General features: G+C 62.7%; 1 protein-coding gene across 6 annotated transcripts in view; it reads right to left on the bottom strand.

Moving 5' to 3' along the window:
• The window catches only part of Scarb1 (scavenger receptor class B member 1), a 34,837-nt gene extending 15,713 nt beyond the window's left edge, over positions 1-19,124 (bottom strand). For 2 of the 6 annotated variants that reach the window (XR_010039599.1, XR_010039600.1), the window contains exons 1-6: positions 18,860-19,121; positions 4,456-4,613; positions 4,138-4,279; positions 2,423-2,626; positions 1,429-1,524; positions 444-559 (exon numbers count right to left, since the gene is read on the bottom strand). Coding sequence is in view for 4 of the 6 variants with exons in the window: in XM_063225486.1 (XP_063081556.1) it covers positions 444-559; positions 1,429-1,524; positions 2,423-2,626; positions 4,138-4,279; positions 4,456-4,613; positions 18,860-18,985 (842 nt within the window). In the remaining 2 variants the exon portion in view is untranslated. Of the gene's footprint in view, positions 1-443; positions 560-1,428; positions 1,525-2,422; positions 2,627-4,137; positions 4,280-4,455; positions 4,614-18,859 lie in introns of all 6 variants that reach the window. The other 4 variants (XM_004999764.4, XM_013154546.3, XM_063225486.1 and 1 more) reach the window with 3 other exon arrangements.
• Between the last annotated feature and the right edge of the window lie 725 nt (positions 19,125-19,849).

Raw genomic sequence — 19,849 nt, 5'->3', positions numbered from 1 at the left:
CCTTTAAGAGGCGGGCCCGGAGGTCATAGGTCATGGGGCGTGCCCATGGGCGGGGTCTGTTGGATGGGGCACTCTGGGCTCGGAGCCCAGGAAGAGGAACCCCCACTTCTCCAGAGTGGCCCGTGCAGAGCCCGCAGGCTCCCTCTGACTCCCCTGAGCGCTGGGGGACTTTGCTCATCGCTCATCGCTGCGCCTGGCCCAGCGCAGGGCTCCCTGGGCGTGCAGGGAGGCCGAGGGTCAAGGATCACGCCGGGAGTCCCCCACAAAGGATGCTCCGAGTGGCCAGGGGGCTCCAGGAGACCCCCCTCCCGCGCCGGTGGCCAGGGCCGCCTCTGTGCCCCTCAGCACCCCACGGTGCCCCGCGGCTCGCGGTGCCCCACGGCGTAGCCAGAGCGAATCCGACGTGGCACTGACTGGCTGGGAGGCCGAGTCAGGGCGGTTACCTGCAGGCGTCCGGGCTGTAGAACTCCAGCGAGGTCTCGGGGGTCATGAAGGGCGGCCACATCTGCCCGGAGGTGCCGTTGATCATGTTGCACTGGTCAGACTGCCAGTACTTGACCTGCGGAAGGAAGCGCTGGGACTTGGAGCCGCGTGGCCCAGTCCTGGTGGGGCGGGGCGGGCCGCGGAGACACAATGCCCAGGGCAGCCCCCGCAGGAGCCCCAAGCGTGTAACTGTGACCTCGATTGTTCAGAGGGGCTGTGTCCACCCCCCGCCGCCCCCCCCCCCCATCGCCTGGCCTCTGAGGAAGTCAAGAGCCGCTGCCAAAAACCAGATACAACAGGAACTGGCAGATGGACAGGGCGCCACACGAGGAGCGCCTGCCAGGAAACCTCGGAACAGCAGGCCTGGGCTGTCCCCTGGCAGGGTGAGACCCGGATCCAGAGCACGTTTCCCTCTTCTGTATTCTGAGACAGGGTCTCACTATGGAGCCCAGGCTGGCATCCAACTTGTGGCGATCCTCCTGCCTCAGCCTCCCGAGTGCTGGAATCACAGGCAGGTGCCGCCACACGGGCTACCGAGGCTCCTTTTCTAGCTAAAGTGCACGGAGAGCTTTCTAAGCACAGGGATGCTGGCAGCTTCCCTGGAGGTGACTGTGGCTGTGGGCGGTGGCCTTGCCTGGGGGGGGACAGCACTGCGCAGTGGTGGCCACGGGTCTTGGGGACAGGCCACTGGCTGAATGGCGCATGAAATGCGATGCCCTGACACCTGGCGAAGTCCGGGTCGTCTGGGGTGTGCAGGGGAGGGACATGCCTGGGCCCGGCCCCACTTGTCCTCTAAGACCAGAGCAGGGTGGCCGGCAGGGTCAGCACACCAAGTGCCCAGATCCTGGCCCCACTGTTACTCCCATCATGGAGGACTCGGAGGAGGAAAGGGCTGTGCCCCAGGGGACAGCGGGTGAGGTCCCCAGCCGGACACCCCCTCCTCACCTGGCTCATCCCGTTCCACTTGTCCACCATGTGGATGCGGCTGAGGTTCTTCACCCCTGTGAACACCGTGAAGAGCCCGGAGTCCGAGTTGTTCAACTGGGGACGGCGGGGGATATTGGGTCTGAGTTCAGGGGCAGGAGCAGGGGACATGGATCATCTGCCCAGGGTGCCGTCACAGCGCTGCCCATCCCTGGGCACCAGGGGGCTCAGGACTACTGCCTCACTCGAGGCCTGTCCCTTCCCAACTCAAGAGAGGTGGCTGACCCCACACCCACACTTAAACCCAGCATGCTGTCAGCCCAGCTCTCCGGGAGGCTGGGGCAGGAGGTTCCAGAACACTAACAGCGAGAGCACAGCGCCCCAAAGGCCAATCTGCTGTCACACGGGGATGTGAATGACCAGAGCACAGACAGCACGCTGAACCGCGGGAGACCCTGTCCACCTCAGTGGCTGTGTCCCAGCCTCCCCTGCAGCTGGGGCAACACATGAAATCCTGCATTAGGGAGCCGAGGTTGGGGTCAGAGGTCAGGGGTCCAACCACAGGCAGACCAGATCTCGGCCTAGGCACCCATCAGGACCCTCCCAGTTACAGGTGCCAGCCTCAGCACCCCTGGGGGTGGTTTTGTGATCGGCAGCCTCCCTCTGCCCAGCCCCTTCTGAGGGGCCTGGGTCAGCTGCCCTCGCCGGTCCAGTTCTGCTGACCCAGAACTCCCATGGCCAGCTCTGATCTACAGGACCTCGGACTGAGCCAGGGCCGCGCGTGTGCCAGGCTCTAGCTCCAGCCCTGTCCGTTTTGTTTTCCTTCAGGCTCTCACTATGTCACTGTGGCCCCAAACGTGGCGATCCTCCAGCCTCAGCCTCCAGAGGAGCTGGGATTACAAGCGGGCAGCCCACGCCTGGCTTCTGATACTCTGTTTTGCTCTCAGGGCCCGGCCCACCCCCCACCAGTTCCCACGCTACTCCAACGCCAAGGAGGCGCCCCGGGGCTACTCACCTGCGAGAACAGCCCGAACTTGCCCTTGAAGGGCAACGCGCCAGGGAAGTACTTGTCCATGAGGTCCAGCAGTGGGTCATCATAACCCCACAGGACTTCGCCCACGGTGCGGTTCATGAAGGCGCGCTGACCCATGGTGGTGAACATCAAGGTCATGAGCAGCTTCAGGCTCATGGGCCGGTGCTCCATCATGGCAGAGGCAGCCTGCGGGGTGGACAGTGTCAGGGACCACTGCCCCTCCCTGACCCCGGGACCACCCTCCCACACTTGCCTGAGCAGGTGCAGGCAAGTTAGCTCTGTAACCAGAGGCAGACTTGAGGCTCTGCCCTGGCTCAGCAAAACCTGCCTCCTCGGGCCTTGGGACTGGCTGGATGTGAGCCACGGGGCCACCCAGAGACATTCTGCAGGGGCCATATGCTCTGCAGCCTGGATCAAGCCACACCTGAAGCCGACCAACCCTAGCCTGCTCAGTTACATGAACCCACAAGGTCTCTGTTCCCTGGAGGAAATTTGGGGTGCAGTGAGAGAAGAGAATTTTTTTTCTTTCAAACTCATGACCTTGTGCTTACCAGGCAAGCGCTTAAGCCACTGAGCTAAATCCCCAGCCCGACAAGAGAGTCTTAAGGGGGTCCACTTCTGTATTCTCTCTGTCCTGTCTAAACGCCGGGCTCCCCGGGTGCCTGAGATGCAGATGGGTTTACTGGGGCACCCACCTCTGGAGACACTGTCTTGACTGTTGGTTGATTTTTTTTAAGCATCCCCACAACAAAAATTTGCCACTGCCCTGTCTCCCTTATCTTCCGATACTCTTTTAAGACACTGAGTACACAGCAGGGCTGTTTTGTTTGTTTTCAGGACTACAGGTTGGGCCCAGGGACTCTGCACTGAGCTGCACCCCCAACCCTCTCTAGATTTTTTTCTGAGACAGGGTCTTGGTAAATTGCCCAGGCTGGGCTGGAACTTGTGATCCTCCTGTCTCAGCCTCCCAAGTGCTGGGATTTCAGGAGTGAGCAACCAGGCTCACCAACACAGTTTTAAGAAACCATAAAAGGACCTAAAATAAAATGTATGTCCCTCCCTATGCTGGGAGGCCAGCGGGGCAGGCTGTGGCCAGCGACACTGCTGTTTTTGCTCTGACTGAGGACAGGTTTTTGTTTTGTTGCATTTTTAAACCATCAGCCCGAGACTCTCCCGAGACACAAGGCGCCCAGCCCTAACCCCAGCCCTGCACGGGTTTATGGTGACTCAGCCATGCTGGTCACTGTGTCTGCCCTGGTGGCTCCTGGTAGGCCTAAGACAGAGGGCAGCGTGGGCAGATGTGGCCCACGACCTGGAGACGTGGACACCAGCGGGTGTGGCCGTTCCCTTCAGGGGGACACATGGCAGTGCCACCACCCGGTCCCCTCCTCTGGGCTCTTGGCACCTGTGCCCACCCCAGGGGAGCCCTGAGCACTGCTCACAGGCCTGACAGTGGCACGGCTCTGCTGGTGGACGAGGACCCTGCAGGGCCACTGGGCCTCGCTGATCTGTGCTCTCCCAGGATCCATCCTGCTGTGGGTACCACTGCCCGCACGCGGCAGCCCCACAGCGCCCGGCTGGGAGACCCCAAAGCTGTCACTGGAGACAGGGACTTTGGAGGCTGGGACCGGCCCTGGGCGGGGGACACCGGGCACCCAGGTCTGACTGCCGCTGGGGACCAGGCGGGGTCGCCTCACCATGACCAAGATGTTGGGCAGCATGACGTAGTCGCCCTCGGAGCCTTGGGACTTCTCAGGCTGGAACTGGAGGACGCACCTCTCTCGGAAGGACACCGTGTCATTGTTGTGGAAGGAGATGTTTGTCTTGACCCTGAACTGCCTGGGACGGGGGGCGACGGTCAGTGGCCGAGGACACGCAGGGCCCCCTGGCCAGCAGCCAGGCTAGTGGGTCCCAACGCCACCTGTCTTTCCGCCGCCCCCAGGCCCCTCCGCCGGCCTCCTGTCCAGCAGGGTGGTCGGGGACAGGCCAGGCCTCAGTGCCCCCAGCTGGCTCACCTGTACACGTAGGGCCCACGCTCGCGCACCTCGGGCATCCTGCCCTGCAGGACCTCGTCAGGATTGAGGACATCAAAGAAGTAGACAGACATGTAGAAGGGCACCGGGATCTCCCGCCACATGCTGAAGGACAGGCTGCTGGGGTCGATGCGCACGTTCTGCAGGGGCAGGTAAGGGTTAGGGACTGGCGCTGGGGTGGGGGATTGCGGGCACCTCTGCAACAGCGCCCCGGGAAACCAAGAAGGAAGGGGGCTGGGTGTGCGAGGCTCCAACTCTTCCTATGGAAAAACCCAAACGCAAACCCAAATAAACACACCAAGGCGAGTAATACAGTAAGGGAGTGATCCGGGAACACCTGGCCAGTGCAAAGGCCCTGTGGCAGTAGCTGCTCCAGGAGGCTGTGGGCAGGCAGTGAGAACAGTATCTTCCCCACTGTCCCCACTGTATTGCAAGGCTGGGTGACCAGGGCAGCTGGCATGACCTTCTGCTGTCACTGAACACAGCCTTCCAGGACAATGAGGTCACCCCACTGTCCCCAACCAACCAGGAGCCACAGGCTCAGGCCCCAGCGGAGATGGGAGGCTGGGGCTATGTGCCTCAGCCCCCGGCAGGCGGGGCTGGTGACGCTGCTCCACACATGAGCTGCACAACAATGTGCCGGAAGTCGGGCTCGGTGCCCCAGTGCCCCCAGCTGTCTGGTGCCAGGTCCCCTCCTGGCCCATACCTCGGCCTCCAGGGAGTGGATGGGGAAACTGAAGCATGGTGGAGACTGCTGAGAGGCGCTGAGACATCTGAGGGTGGTGAGGGGATCCAGGGCTTCCCGGAGGAGGCGCGTGAGCTGGAGCCCGACTGTCCCCCAAACCACTCCCCACCCCTGCCAACCCCAGCCACACGGAGGCTCTCCCGGGTCCCTGGACACAGCTGGCCCTTCCTGTCCCCGACGCCATGTGGAAAAACCTCCCGGCTGCCCTGCCTGAGACACCCGCCCTTCCTGACATGGTCCCTCTGCAGTGACAGCTTCCTCAGACACAAGCCAGGCCCTGAGCTGCGGACAGAACCCGGCCAGGGCTCGAGCGCTGCTGCCCTGGTGCCTGGAACAGCACGGGGCTGGGCTGTAGACAAGTGGGGTGGGGTGGGGCGGGTGGTGGCCGTGTGAACCGGTGGATATAGCTGGAGGACAGAGCTCCCCAGGGATGACCAGGAGGACAAGGGACAGGACTGATACACTGCACCCGCCCAACTCGAGCCTCCTAGGGGAGCCCACCAGCGTTTTCTGCCTCCAGGGTAGATGTGGCATCCAGCCTGGCCTCTTGCTGGCCACAAGGGTCCAGAACCAGGGCAGGCGCAAAGCCCACATAGTCTTCCCGGAGTCTCAGAGACGCTCATTGACAGGAGGCCCCAAGGTCCTGGCCTTCTGCAGACGGCCATGAGAGCGCATGAGAGATAAGCAACAGGGCTCCCCACTTGCTCTGTGGGGTCCGGCTGCATGGAAACCGCCTCTCCACACAGAGGGGGAACGCCAGGCTGGACTCTGAGCCCCAAGGCCCAGGATCGAATGCACCTATAACCGGTGTCCTCCTCACGGCCAGGGCTGACCCTCCCAGCTCAGCTGCCACAGCCGGAAGTTGAGGGCAGAGCCCGGCTGCAGGGAGGTGCACCTCTCGGGGAGGTGTGCAAGCGACACCTCACTAAAGCTGTTAAAATTCAGACAAGGGGCTGGGGATTTAGCTCAGCAGCATAAGCACCTGCCTTGCAAGCAGGCGGTCATGAGTTCGATCCCTGGTACCGATAAAAATGAAAAAGACCAAAAAAAAAAAACACAGACAAGCCAGGCGCCCATCACCCCAACTACTCTGGAGGCTGAGGCAGGAAGATCCCAAGTCCGAGCCCACCCTGGGCCCCCTAGCAAGCCTCCTGTCACACACAGGAGGCTGGGCCCCGAGACACCGTCGACCCCTGCCCTGCGCCCGCTCACCCTGGCTCTGGGGGCAAATGGGGTCAACACAGTGGGTGACAGGGAGGGGACAGGCCAGGCACCAGCCCTGCTCCATCAGAGGCCACAGCCGAGCTCAGGCAAGGACAGCAGCCCCTGCACAGGGAGGTGACCCGTGGTGGCCACCTGGCAGGAGGTGAGCCTGCCCCACCCCCAGCCGGCAGGGCAGACTCTGCCTGTCCTTGACCCAGGGGTCACCGCTGACCAGGGGCAGTGATTAGATAACAGTACCATAGGGCAGTGCGGCCTTCAGCCGCTGGAGCTGAGGCTGTGGCTGTCCCCCTCCAAGGACAGAGAGCACAGCCCGGGGATGCAGGGTGGGAGCGGGTGCTGGGCTCAGCTCTGCCAGGCAGGAGGGCAACGGCGGGCACATGGCATCCTCGGAGCCCCTCTGGCACCCCAGGCCACAAATGCACAGGTCCCCCTCATGGGACAGGGCACCTTGGGGCCTGAGGCAGCCTACACCCCCCTGGGACACCGGAGCTTTCCTCCCCAGCCCCTGCAGCCCGGGGACCTCAGCAGCAGATCAGGGTGACATCCGCCGCGGGGCACCCCCTTTCTCCCAGCAGAGGGTCCTGCAGGGCACAGATGGCCCCTGCCACCCCAGGAGGCCATGCCCAGGATGCAGCCCCACCTCTCAAATCCTGTTGTTTAGACTCAAGAAGAAACAGGACAGACCTGCAGGGAGGTGGACCCTTTGTTCCCAGCCAGTTCCTTCCTCCACCACCGCTGCCCCCTCTGACCTCCGACATGGTCCCTCCAGGCCGCATCAGGCCAGAGCAGCTCAGGCGTACAGGCCCCAAGGACAGGGCTGGGGAGCGGGGCCGCTGGCCCGGGGGACCCCTGCTTCCCAGGAAGTGCTGGTGGAGTCAGACTAGGCCACGGACACCACTGTGCCACACTCCAGCCAAGCCTGGAGCTCAGCGCCCTCACGGCTCCGTCCCCCTCTGTGTCAGACACTGGCCTGGCCACCTGATGCTGCCCTGTTCACGAGTGTGGGAAACCCTTCGGAATAAATCCCTAAAAGTCAGGCCTGGTGGTGTACGCCTGTCGTCCCAGCACGGGGAGGCTGAGGCAGGTGGATTGCCATGTGTTCGAGGCCAGTGCGGGCACCTAACAAGACCATGTCTCAAATAAAAACACTTTAAATCCCCAATGTCTCCTCCACCAGAAGGTAACCATCAGACTGGGCTTTCCCCTTTCTTCAGGTGGACGGCAGACTCCGCCACGGGCCAAGGTGGCCCCCCGATATTGACTTTGCTGACCGAGCAGTCCACCCAGCAGACAGTTCGACATCTCGTACAGGGCCGAGGGCGGCGTGCCCTCCTCCCCTCCTCTCCTTCATTCCTGTGTTCCCAGCTGCTGCTCACTGGCTCAAGTGCCAGAGAAAATCCCACGGCGGGCATAGGCTAAGCAGCCCTCACGGCCCCCAGCGTCACTGCCCACACAGGGCCATCGCTGCCCCTACTCCCACCAAGACAGCACAACTTGGTTATGAATCGGATCGGGCAGAAAGCCCTGCATTCTTCAGCGGCTTAGGATCGCGCAGGCCTTGGACCCCTGCCTGCCAATGGGAAGGAAGGCAGGTCTGCCAGCCACATCTGCGGGCGGAAAGGTCCTCTTCCAGTAAAAATGTCTCCTCGGAGCCCTCACTGCGATTCCCCTCCCTTCTGACTTTGAATGATGTTGTATGAGGGTGCGAGGATGGGAGGTGCTGTGGCAACCACCATGAGACCATGAGGAGGAGGCCAGCAGTCCCACAGAGCCAGGCCCAGTGCCCTACAAATCCAGAAGCAAACACTTCCCAGGTCATGATTAGCGCTCGGCAGGAGGCACCTGTGGGTCTTTTGTTTCCCTTGTCATTTTGTTTGTGATACTGGGCACTGAGCTCCATCCCCTAAGGCAATAAACTTCCTCCTGCCTCAGCCTCCCACAGTGATGGGGTGACAGATGTGGGACACCATGCCTGGCATAACACCTGCCTCCATGAGCTGCCTGGGAGCCGGCAGCAACAGCTCCCCACGGGGGACTGTGAAGCTGCTCCGCGGCTGAGCCCTGAGCCGCACCCCACTCCTCAGGAGGCTGCGGTGGGAGATTCGAGTTTGAGCCAAGCCTGAAGCTCAAACCTGGGTCTCACCCTAAAGCCCCGACTCTGCTCTCTGCCTGGCAGACAGGCAGCTCCCACAGCTTTGTTTTTGTTATTTATTTTCTTAGGCAAGGTCTCACGTCAGAGTTCAGCCTGGCCTCAAACTCAGCAATCCTCCTGCCTCGGCCTCCTGAGGCCTTACATCATCAAACGGTTACACTGGACACTGGGCATTTGCTGTGTCCCTTCAGGCAGTGCCAAGCTCAGGGCCTAGGGAGGGCTGTGCCTGGCCGGGCCAGCCCCCACCTGCAGCAGGGCCTTGGCCACGGGCAGGAAGCAGCGATCCCTGACCCTGGGCTGCCCTCTGGCCCATCCCTGCCACAAGGACCCTGAGACCTCCCCGTCCCCAGGCACCCCCCGAGCGCTGGGATGGTGGCAGCTGTCCCTCACCTGGCTCCTTCCCCATTTTCATGGTGGTAAAACCCCACAAACTCCCCACTCGAGGCAGCCAGGGCTTTGCAATGTCGTGCTGCCGCCGCCCCAGCCCTGCGCCCACCCTCAGGGGCTCGGGCAAGAGCATGAACAGAACTGGCGTGAGTCCCTGAGTGACAGCTGCGTCCCTCAGCGCTGGCTGGGTCCCCAGGCCTGCTTGGCAGCTGGTCTGGTTTACAGCTCACCCCTCGGGTCCGGACGCCCCAGGGCTGTGACGGCGGCCACCAGCCAGCGTGCGGTGTGCAGCGGGCCCTCTGCTTGTCCCGCCTCTGACGGTGACAGGAGTGTCCTCCGCCTGCCTGCTGCCCCACCCGCGGCTGTCCGGCCCCTCACACCGCGCCATGCCATGCCTGCGGGTCACTTCCTGCCCGCCATCCACTGCCGTGTCCGTCCCTGAACAGGACACTCTGTGCCCAGAGGGCGAGGGCAGAAGGGCCCTCAGAACAAGGCCTCCGGTCACCTGCCTGCCTGGCTGCTTCTCCTCCAGCGCCCCTGCCCTTCCATCCACCCGCTGTGAAGTGGGGGTCCCTGCCCCTGCAGGGGTGACCCGGTCATGGCTGCACACAACACGAAGCACCAGTATCACTGTGGCCTGCGGTGACAGGCCCCTCGCCCCCACGTCCATCAGTCCTGTCCAGGTGACACAGGCACCTGCAGCCTCCAAAGCTGAGCCAGACCTGTGCCACCCCATGGCCCTGACCACGGGCAGCACAGCACTGACCTGCACACACCGGACACGTGGCGTGAGCCCTGGCAAGGGGTCATACACCAGTCCCATGCCACGCAGGACCGGTGGCCATGAAGAGTCTGAAGGCCGAGCCTGTCTCAGCACTGGGCGGCTGAGGCAGGAGGACTGCCTCAACTTCAGACCAGCCTGAGCCACACAGGGGAGACTCTGTCTCCCCACCACAAAAAAGTCCCAAAGTTGACATCATGGAGGCCTGGGCTGCGGCAGAGACCCCAAGACCCCTGGGACACAACCCCGGCGCCCCAGGGCACCGGACATGGCACCTGGGTCATGAGCAGACGGGCAGGAAGTGGGTTCTGCTGTCCCTCTGTGGTCACAAACATGTTTGCCACAGGAAGGAACAGGCGCCATGAACCAGAGTCACCTTTGCCCGGGACGTTGGGGAGGGTGTCAGCCACCTTCGCCCTCCAGCCCAGTGCCCCGTGGAAGTGGACTTCCGGGAAAACCCAGCTCCCCCTGGGGAACTGGACTTGAGTGAACCCCAAGTTCTGCAGGGCCTGGTTCACAGTGTCCCCTGACTTCACAGCCATGGGGAGCTCAGTATGTGGCCTTGTTGGACAGCAGGGTCCCCATGAACGTGGCCACGGGAGGGGTCCTCAGACACCATCTGTCCGGATTCAGGGAGCCCCAAGCCCAGCGATGCACAGGGAGTAGTGGCCGTAAGCCAGGGACCCCAGCCACCCCAGAAGCAGGACAGAGGCCTGGACCGAGGCTCCCCGCGGCCACGGGCATCCCTGAATCTGGGGCTCTGCAGACCAGCCACGCGGGGCACAGTTGAAGCACGGAGGGGAGAACAGGGCAGTACCTGGTGCCAGCTGCCCCTTGGGGACCGGGCCAGGGGACCCCTCAGCTGGCCGCTGTGTACGGAGAGGACTGTGCTTGGCTGCCATCATGGCTATGAAGTCCACATCCTCGCCCCCAGGAGACGGTGACCACCAGGGCCTGAGGGACCCCAGCTTGCTGAGTGACCACTGAGTCCCCAGCCCCGCAGACCTGCACTGGCCACATCTGCTCCCCCCACAGCCCAGAGGGTCTGGACTCTCCGGCCTGGGGTCCCGCAGGGATGAACTAGCGCCCCGATACTCGAGAATGAACAAAATGGGCTGAGCATTGAAGAGCAGGCTGGGGGAGGAGCACATGCCTAGAACCCAGCACTCCCGAGGCTGAGGCAGGAGGGTCTCCAGGACTTCCAGACCAGGCTGAGTTACACAGCGACAGGCCGGCAGGGAGGACCCACATCCACGCAGCTGGTTCCCCGACACAAAGAGCAGCTATGGGCATACAGAGGGGCCCCAAGTGGGCACCGTAAAGGCAGCTGCCTGAGATGCCAGCCTGTTCCTGGGCTTCTGCCTGTGGCCTGCAGCCCCCCCACTGACCTGGGGCCCAGCCAGGCCTGGAGGCTTGGGCAACTTCCCAGGTCACACAGCTCGGGGAAGCAGGGCCGGCCCTGGCCTAAATGCTGTGCTGGGGCCAAGCGTCGGTGTCACCTCGAGCTCTGCAGGTGACAGACCTTACAGGAGCATCTGGAAGGGCAGTGCAGGCGAGGGGCTGAGGAACGTAGCGGGGGCAGGTGTCCATCCACTCTCCACCCCGCTCAGGACAGAGGGGACACAGCTCAGACCCCTGCGGCAATGTGGCTGAGCCTAAGGACACCTGAGAGGGGAGCCAGGTCATCAGGGACACAGGTGGACGTGTGTGACCATCCTCACTGTCACAGAACAGTCCACCTGGGGCAACGTGGTCCACCTGTGGCGTGGCTGTCACCAGGATGAACCAGGAAATAAAGTATGAACCAACAGTGACAGCCAGGTGTCTTCCCGCTAGGAGTCTGTGCTGCCTGGCAAAGCCCCGGACCCGCCAGCCACAGCCAGCTCTCCGGCTGACTTCAGGGCAACAGGGGCCCAATCTCGAACTCAGAGCCCGGGGTGGAGGTGCACCGGGGAGGCTGAGGCAGGAGGGTCCCACCTCGGTCCCACGTGGGCAGCTGAGAGACTCAGGAGACCCCGTGTGGGGGTAAAATGTGGAAATGTGGTGGGGATGCAGCTCCGCAGGCACAGCGGGGCCCAGTCTCGGGACCACAGAGAGAAAAACCCCATCCCCTGTGGCTCTGCTCAAGTAAACTGCAACTCAGAGCCGCGGGCCAGCCCCAGGCGGATGCAGGCGCCATGGGGACAAAGCAAGCCCAGGGCCCAGCATTTCACGTTCCACAGTGCACAGAAATCCCGTCCCCTGCAGAGGCGGGAAGCCAGGGGAGCGGCCTGGAGGTGCAGCCCCCAGCCACCAGCAGAGCCGAAGCAGGGAGCACAGCCCCCAGGTCAGGCCCTGCCAGCCTGGAGCCGCAGGCAGTGGTGGGGGACATCGGCTCTCCAAGACGGAGCCTGCTGGACCCCTGCGGCCCAGGAGCCAGCTCCTCTGGGCAGCGGGAGGAGGGCGTGCAGCCCAGGCTGGCTCCCGGCCAGGGAGGAAACCAGCCAGGGGGCAGAGGCCGCAGGACAGCAGGACACTGCCCGGTCCCCTCCCACGTGGCCTCTGTGCCAGTCTGCAGGATGGCACGTGTGTAAAGGAGGCCACCAGGGAGACAGTGACAGAGAGAGACAGAGACAGAGACAGACAGAGACAGTCAGACAGAGACAGACAGAGACAGGGAGACAGAGAGAGAGAGAGGGAGACAGAGAGAGAGAGACAGAGACAGAGAGACAGAGGGAGAGACAGAGACACAGAGACAGAGAGACAGAGATAGAGACAGAGACAGAGACAGACACAGAAAGACAGATAGAGATAGAGAGACAGAGAGGGAGAAAAGCAGCCCAGAGCCAACACCTGGCCGCGCCCCCACCCCACACCTGCCTGCAGAGCGCCCGCAGCTCTGGCCGGGAGCCACCACCCACAACCTGCCCTGCTGACATCTCCGCATGCTGTGTCCCTTCCTGCTGGTCACTCTGGCCTCAGTGGGGGCCAGAAGAGGCTGGGACAAAGCCGCAGACTGGCAGAGAAGGGGGCAGCAGCCACCGGAGCACAAAGACGGCGCTGGAGCCAGGACCCACGCGTGGGCAGGCCAGGGACCGGCTGCACGGCGGAGTGAGGGGCTCGCTGCCCTCACATAACCCGGGAGCAGCCGCACTGGAACCGGGTCACCAGGGTCCTCTCCCTGCCTCCGCGCCAGGGTGGCCCCAGCCTGGTTTCTGCCCGGGACCAGACATGAGGCCTCAGGCAGGCGGACAGCATATTTCAGGGCCTGCAGGGCTCCTGCACAGACAGCTGGGAAGTGGTCAGGAAGGGCCGCCTCCCCGAAATTACAGGGAGGGCTGGGGTGCGGCTCCATGGTGAGCACTTGCCTAGCATGCTGGGCTCCGCAGCCAGCAACCACGAAATAAAAATAAATGCATCTACCCTGAAACCCATGAGGAAGCCATCCTCAGGGTCAGGGCAGTGGTGGAGAGGTGATCATGTATATGTAAGGGCCCTGGGGCAGCCCCAGGAGCCGCCAGGAGCCTGGAGAGGAAAGGCAGGAAGGTGTGAGGAGTCAATAGTGGAGGTGGACAGGCCAGGTCCAGGGTGACAACCTGACATGACCCCCAGGTACAGGGCGGAGTCTCCACAGGCAGGTGCAGCTTACCAGGCTCCCTCTGGCTACACACTGAGTAAAGCCCACTGAGACAGCCAGGAGCCCTGGGAGGGCAGATGGCCCAAAGGAGTTTTAAGGGTCAATCATCAAACCTCCCAGTAGGTTAAGTATGGGAGGCAGAGAGATCAGCAGAGGCTGAGTCGGAGGTAGGGACAGGGACATGGCAGAGCCCAGCTGGGCAGGGAACGGTCAGCCACAGCAAGTGTGAGCTGCTCACCTGGGGTGAGACTCACAGCTGGCTGGGTGACACGTGTGACAGGCCACAGTGGCAGGGCTGAGCAAGCACAGAGGTGACCAGCCTGAGCCCCAGAAACCCACAGGGAGAGGCTGGGGAGTGAGGGGTCCCTCACAGGGAACCAAGCAGCCAGCCAGGGATGGGAGGAAACAAACCAACAGCCAAGCGTGGCAGCACATGCTGTGATCCCAGCACGCCGGAGGCTGAGGCAGGAAGATCTCTGTGAGTTCAAGGCCAGCCTGAACTGCACAGTGAGATCCTGTCTCAAAAAACAAACAAAGGTAAATAAACAAAGTGGTTCAAAAGCCCTCCTAGAAGCTTTCCGGGAAGGCAGAAGGACCTCATTCAAAATGCCAGGAAGTGAACAAGGGTCATGCAGCCCTGCCCCTCCACCCCGGTAGGGAGGGATGGTGAGTGGGGCCAGGGGAAGAGGATTTGGGGAGCTCAGGACAGGGTGGGCCAAGGACAGAGGACAGAGACAGGCCACCAGGCTGTGGCAGCAGCCTGGACCCTGAGGTTGTTTAGGCCCGGCCAGCCTGGCCGCTGCTGGGGTCAGGGGAGGCCACGCTGCAGCTGATCGGATGGAGGAGGAGACACGGAGTACATTCCTTCTTCTAAACACAGCAGGGCCTGCCCTTGTCCTCGGGCTAAGCCGGTGCCGACCCTGGCCTCTCCCCTGCCGCCACGCACACGAGAGCGCCCTGGATGCCTGGTGTCATCAGAGCAGGCGCCACCCATGCCACCCACATGGGCACCCAGATGCACCCAGGAGAGGATGGAAGGCCCCGATCCTGAGCCACTTCTGCCCCACGGGCTCGAGTCCAAGGTGGGCCGGGGGTTCCAGGTAGCTGAGCCCAGATTCTCAGCAGGGGAGCAGGGACGCAAAGCACCGCCCCCACCAGGAAGCAGGGGCCAGGCTTCCTGGAACCTGAAGATCCACGCAGGTGGCGCACAGCTCCGGCCAAGCGGCTTCAGAAGGGACGCGCACACCTGGGTCCTAACAAGCCCAGCCTGCATCAACACACACGGGACTCCTGGCATGTGCAGGCAGGCACACGCACCAACATGCATGCCCTCAGAAACTGTGTGTGCACAACCCACTGTGGAGCCCAGGCTGGCCACGGCACGTGTACACGCCCCTCTGCACACCCACGCGTGTACACACATACACACAAGCAAATCCACAGAAGCCAAGCAGGAAACCAGAAGAAACCACTCAGGGAAACTAAAAATAACCGCAGCCTGCGGAGGCCACCCAGGAGGAACAGGAAGCTGCCAGCAGGAGACGGGGGACAAGGAACAATCGGGGTACACCTGCGCCCCAGTGCCCCTGCTATGGGAAGCAGCCTGATGTTCCAACATGGTGACAAGAGGGACAGAGGTGACCCTGCCGGACACAGGGGGCTCAGGCCCCAGGTTCACGGAGTCCCCAAGCCCACAAGAGGCCGCCTCACTGAGTGTCTGGCTGCTCCCCGAGTCTGCAGCTGTGACACAGTGGAGGAGGTGGCACCTGGGCCCTGGGGCAATCACAGGAGAGGCCTGATGCAGTCACCGCCCGCTGGCCCTGGCCACAGAGACAGCTGTGTCCCTGTCCCCCCTACTCCCGATGATGACACTGAGGCCAGAGACAAGGTGGCGGGGACACGGGTGGCCGGAGCCAGCCTCGGAGTCTGCTGCCTGCAGGGGACCCTGTCCTGTCAGAGCCTTGAGGGTGCAATGTGTACTTCATGCTCGCTTCCCTCAGAGGCCGCAGTAGCTATTTAGGGTCCACATAAAATGCATAAAACCACACAAAGCACACCCTGCCATCTGTGACAGCCACAGAACACATGCGCCTGGGGGCCGTTATCCGCCAACATCCCTGGGGACTGGCCCAGGTCACAGAGCATAACTGTGCCAGGCTCCCCAGGGTCCGGCACGGCCCCCGCCCAGCCAGGAGAGGATGAAACAGAACCTGAGGTCCCAGTGCCGGGCAGAGGCAGGGAGGGACAACCTGCCCCAGTCCCTCAGCCACTGAGGCATTCGGGGGCCACTGTGAGCCCAGCCACTGGGGACACCCAGATGAACCTCCCCCAGCAGACCTGCGTTCAGAGGGAGAAGGAGAACATGGCGTTTAGGGGAGGGGGACAGCGTGGGACCAGCTTCCCAGCAGGGGGGGAAGGACTGAAGAGACGGCATGGCCAAGTGAGCAGGGGACAGTGACGGGCTGAGGGGACAGGGAGGCCTTGAAGCTTCCGATTCCAACCCTGAGTCCCACCCAGGGGAAAGCAGAGGGGGCTCGGCCTCCGAGGTGTGTGGTGGCGCACACCCGTAATCCTAGCACTCGGGAGGCTGAGGCAGGAGGATCGCCAAAACTTCAAGGCCAGTCTGGACTGCATAGCAAGACTGTTCCAAAACAAGACAGAAAAACAGCCACGCATGGGGCACACCTGTGATCCCAGCACTCGGAGGCTGAGGCAGGAGGATGGCTGTGAGTTAAAGCCCAGCCTGGCTACGAAGCGAGTTCAAGGCCAGCTGAATTAGAGTGAGACTCTGTCTCAAAAAGAACTTTAAAAAAGACAGAAAAGTAGATAAGCGAAATAAAAAGCCACAGCACAGTGGACAAGGCGTTAGCTTTGTTTTTTTTGCCAACCTCTGGTCTAGTTTCTTTCCTGTGCCTTTTGTCGTCTGGTGCACATCCCCACAGAGCTTTGTCTGAATTTTTATGTCCACGACTACGAACCTGTTGAACTAGCGTCTGATAGTTTTTGTTTTATTCAGTTCTCGATGTGCTTCTACAACCCGGCCACGCATCTCTAGCTCCTTCTTGCTGACTAACATTCGCCTAGAAATCCACTGGACAAGGAGCTCCCCCACCTTCTCCCTCGTGGAAGGGCAGGCAGGGCCTTCAGCATTCCTGATCCCTGTCTGCCCCAGCTGTGACCGTGGCCTCCAGCCGCCGACCTTGCCCCAGCCTGGATCCTTCCTCCTTAGGAAGCAGGGATTCCACCGCCGGTGTGGGAACGGATGAGACACAAACTACACGCAGGGCATTTTCACACCCTTGTAATCGCCTTTGTCTGTTTAATCCCGCTGGGAGGCCAACCGGGCCTGACCCACAGGACAGCCAAGGAGGCCTGGCTTGGAGGCTGAGGCCCCAGCCCCTCTGGTAGAGGAAGCCCGCCCCAGGGCCTTGAGGCAGGTTTCAGGGTGCATCAGGCCCCGTTCCTCTTCAATGCAACCTGAGAAACACAAATCACAGCCAGGCGAGGGACGGAAGGAGTGGGGTGCTGGTGCCAGGGAAAGTGCCAGGGGGCTCTGGGCACCCAGGTCTGGAGGATATGGTCAGTCAACAGTGACAGGGAAAGGAGAGCTCTCTCATCCCACATGCCTCAGGGCACAGAGGCAGCCGCTTAACACACTGGCAAGCCCCAAGCTGTGGTACCGGGAGACACACACACAAACACACACACACACAGATAAAAAATATACAGCCACGTTGGGGCTGGGTGCAGAGTGCTCGCCTGGCAGCATTGGGCCCTGGGCCTTGTGAGTGAGCCCCAACAACACCTGTAAGACAAACATGTGTGGGCAAGCTGTGGGCATGGTGGTTCACACCTGCCATCCCAGTACTCTGGGAGGCCGAGGCAGGAGGACTTCAAGTTTGAGCGCATCTCTACAAAGGCCGGAATGGCAAGGCATATCTAAAGAGGGAATAAAACACAAGCAACTTTCTCCTTTTCCCTCTGTTTGAATTTGTTACAAGCCAATATTCATGGCTTTTATGACCTTCTTTAAGCCAAAAGAAGCATATAAAATAAAAATCAAAGCACAAGGCCTCCATTCAGCAGCCCCCAGTACCAGCAGCCAAGGCGGGCACCAGCGGGCACCACATCCCACGCGCTCCACCCCCAGGGCGCCTCCTTGGCTTGGAAGGCGCCAGGCTAAGCATGGCTGGGTGTGACTTCCTATCTCTCACGCTCGCCCCATGCAGTCCTACAGCAACCCCCCATCTCCTGCAAAGGGTGTCACTCGGTGGAAGCCCTGAGCTCAGAGGCTCCCAGAGCCATGAGGAACTGGGTGAGGGGTGGCTGTGCGCTCCAGCCTCCGCACACCCACAGGTAACATCGCAGCTAGACAACAGCCAGGGGGAGAGGACAGCCCGTGAAAAGCCCAGGAGTGGGCGGGCCAGGTTGGCACCTCGGTGGAGCCCAGCAGACTGAGCGCTCCCTGCATGGTCATGTGCTATCCCGCGCTAGGCGGGCCTTCTGGGGAGAGGCACCCCGCGCCCGCTGGGTGCGCACTGTGTACACACGGGGTGGGGGGAGGTCAGGAGGCCCTGGAGCAGAGATAAAACTCGCACCGCTACTTGGAGAAGGATCACAGCAACCCCGGCAGCCCTGCAGGAGGAAGGGGCAGCTTGGTCCCCTCCCCTGGGCTCCTCTAGGCTGCCTCGGAGGATTTACTGGGACAAGCCTTAGACCTTCAAGACACAGAAAGGGAACAGTGGCTTTCCTGGGGACCTGCATAGGGGAAGAGGGTAAACGCGACAGAGCCAGATGGAAACCACCAGACCCTCCATTCACCACCTCTGGGTCCAGGGCAGAGGGGCAAAGGGAGGAAAAGTCCCCAATCTTAAGAAGCTCAGCTGAGGAAGAGCCATCAACTCATGACAACAGCCACATCTACACCCCAGCTCTGACCTTAGCTGGAATTTCGCCAAGGCCGACCTCAGTTTCCCTCCCGTCAGGTCCTTCCCGCGTGGTGCTCTGCGGAGCCCCAGGCTTGGAGAACCCAGGCCGGCCGCCCAGCTGCCCAGGCCACTGAGGGCAGAGTCTGGTGGCCCGAAGGCCCCGGTGCGGCTCCCCGGCTAACAGGGCGAGGGTGAGCAAGGCCAGCATGGGGACGGGGAGCAGCGCCCGCGTCTCTGGGCCAGACCGCGCCGCGAGAAAAGCGGCTTAGCCTCTCCGCCCACGCGCAGGAGGCAGAGCGGGGGTGCACGGCTGGCTGCTGCCGCCTCGGAGCAGGGCTCCCGGGCAGACCCTGGCTCGGAGGGTCCCTGCTGAGCCCCCGTTTGGGGAGGCCCCGGAGGACCCCCAGGACCCCCAGAAGCACGCTCCCAGCCTCACTGGCGCGCGGGACACGAGTCGAACACGCAGCCCTCCCGGGGCCTGCGCCGCCCCCCGCCCCAGCCTGGCACCCAGGGGTCGGCGACGGCCCGGCGTCCCCAGCCCGGCCAGACCCACCTTGGCGACCTGCTGCCGGATGAGCGAGGGCACCAGGATGATCATCACGACGCCCAGCGCCGCGCACAGCAGCCCTGCGACGCCCAGCGCCGCGGCCGCCCTGCGCCCTCGGGATCGGCCGCCCATGTCTGCGCGCCCTGGCGCACGGGGGGCTCGGCACGGCGAGCCCGGGTCGGTGGAGCGCGGAGCAGCAGCCCTGCCCGCGGCCCGCGGCTTTATGCGCCATGGCCTGCGCCGCGCGCCGCCCCCCGACAGCCGGGGCGCGGGGGCCGGAGGGCAGGGAGCGGGGATGGGGCGGGGACTGGGCGGGGCGAGGCCGGGATGGGCGGGACGAGGAGCGCGATACGGAGTGGTGATTGGTGATAGGGTATGGGGGACGGGCCAGATCATTCCCGCCCACTTCCCTCCCTAGCCCCGCCCCGGCCCGGGTTTGGGCGGGAGCCGGGTGTACAGAGCTCTCAGTGTGGCCCGCGAGCCTGCTCCCCCGGCCATCGGCAGCAACTCACCTCCTGACTCTGGAGGCGTTGGTCAGCTCCCCCCGGCCCCCAGAGCCTGGTCAGTGGCCACTACTCAGACCCCCACCTCCTTGCTTGGTGCCCACGTCCTCCACACGGGCCTACCGGACCACGGGAGCACACTCCTGCCACTCGCTCAGCCCTGGGTCCCTTATCAGAGAGGCCACCCCGGCCTCAGCCTTAACACCCAACACCACCTCGCATGTTACCTCCTTGACCCTGGGCCTTTGCACTGAGCTGCATCTCTAGGGTTGGTTTTATTTTTCTTTTTAAAACAGGGTCTCCCGGAGTTGCCATGGTGCCCAGCCTGGGCTCAACATTGCAGTTTAGCTCCGAGGCCTGGCCAACCCAGGGCCTCCACATGGCTGGGCCCTGGCGTCAGCAGGGTCAGCACAGGGAATCAAAAACCCCCCACACATACCCCAGAGCAGGACTGCCTGGAGACTCCAGGCTTAGTGGGGATTAGAAGGCTGTT

Source organism: Cavia porcellus, unplaced genomic scaffold (genome assembly GCF_034190915.1).
Source record: "Cavia porcellus strain 051 isolate PalLab524CR breed Dunkin Hartley unplaced genomic scaffold, mCavPor4.1 scaffold_16, whole genome shotgun sequence".
Lineage (NCBI taxonomy): Eukaryota > Metazoa > Chordata > Mammalia > Rodentia > Caviidae > Cavia > Cavia porcellus.
This window is presented reverse-complemented; position numbering and strand designations above follow the sequence as displayed.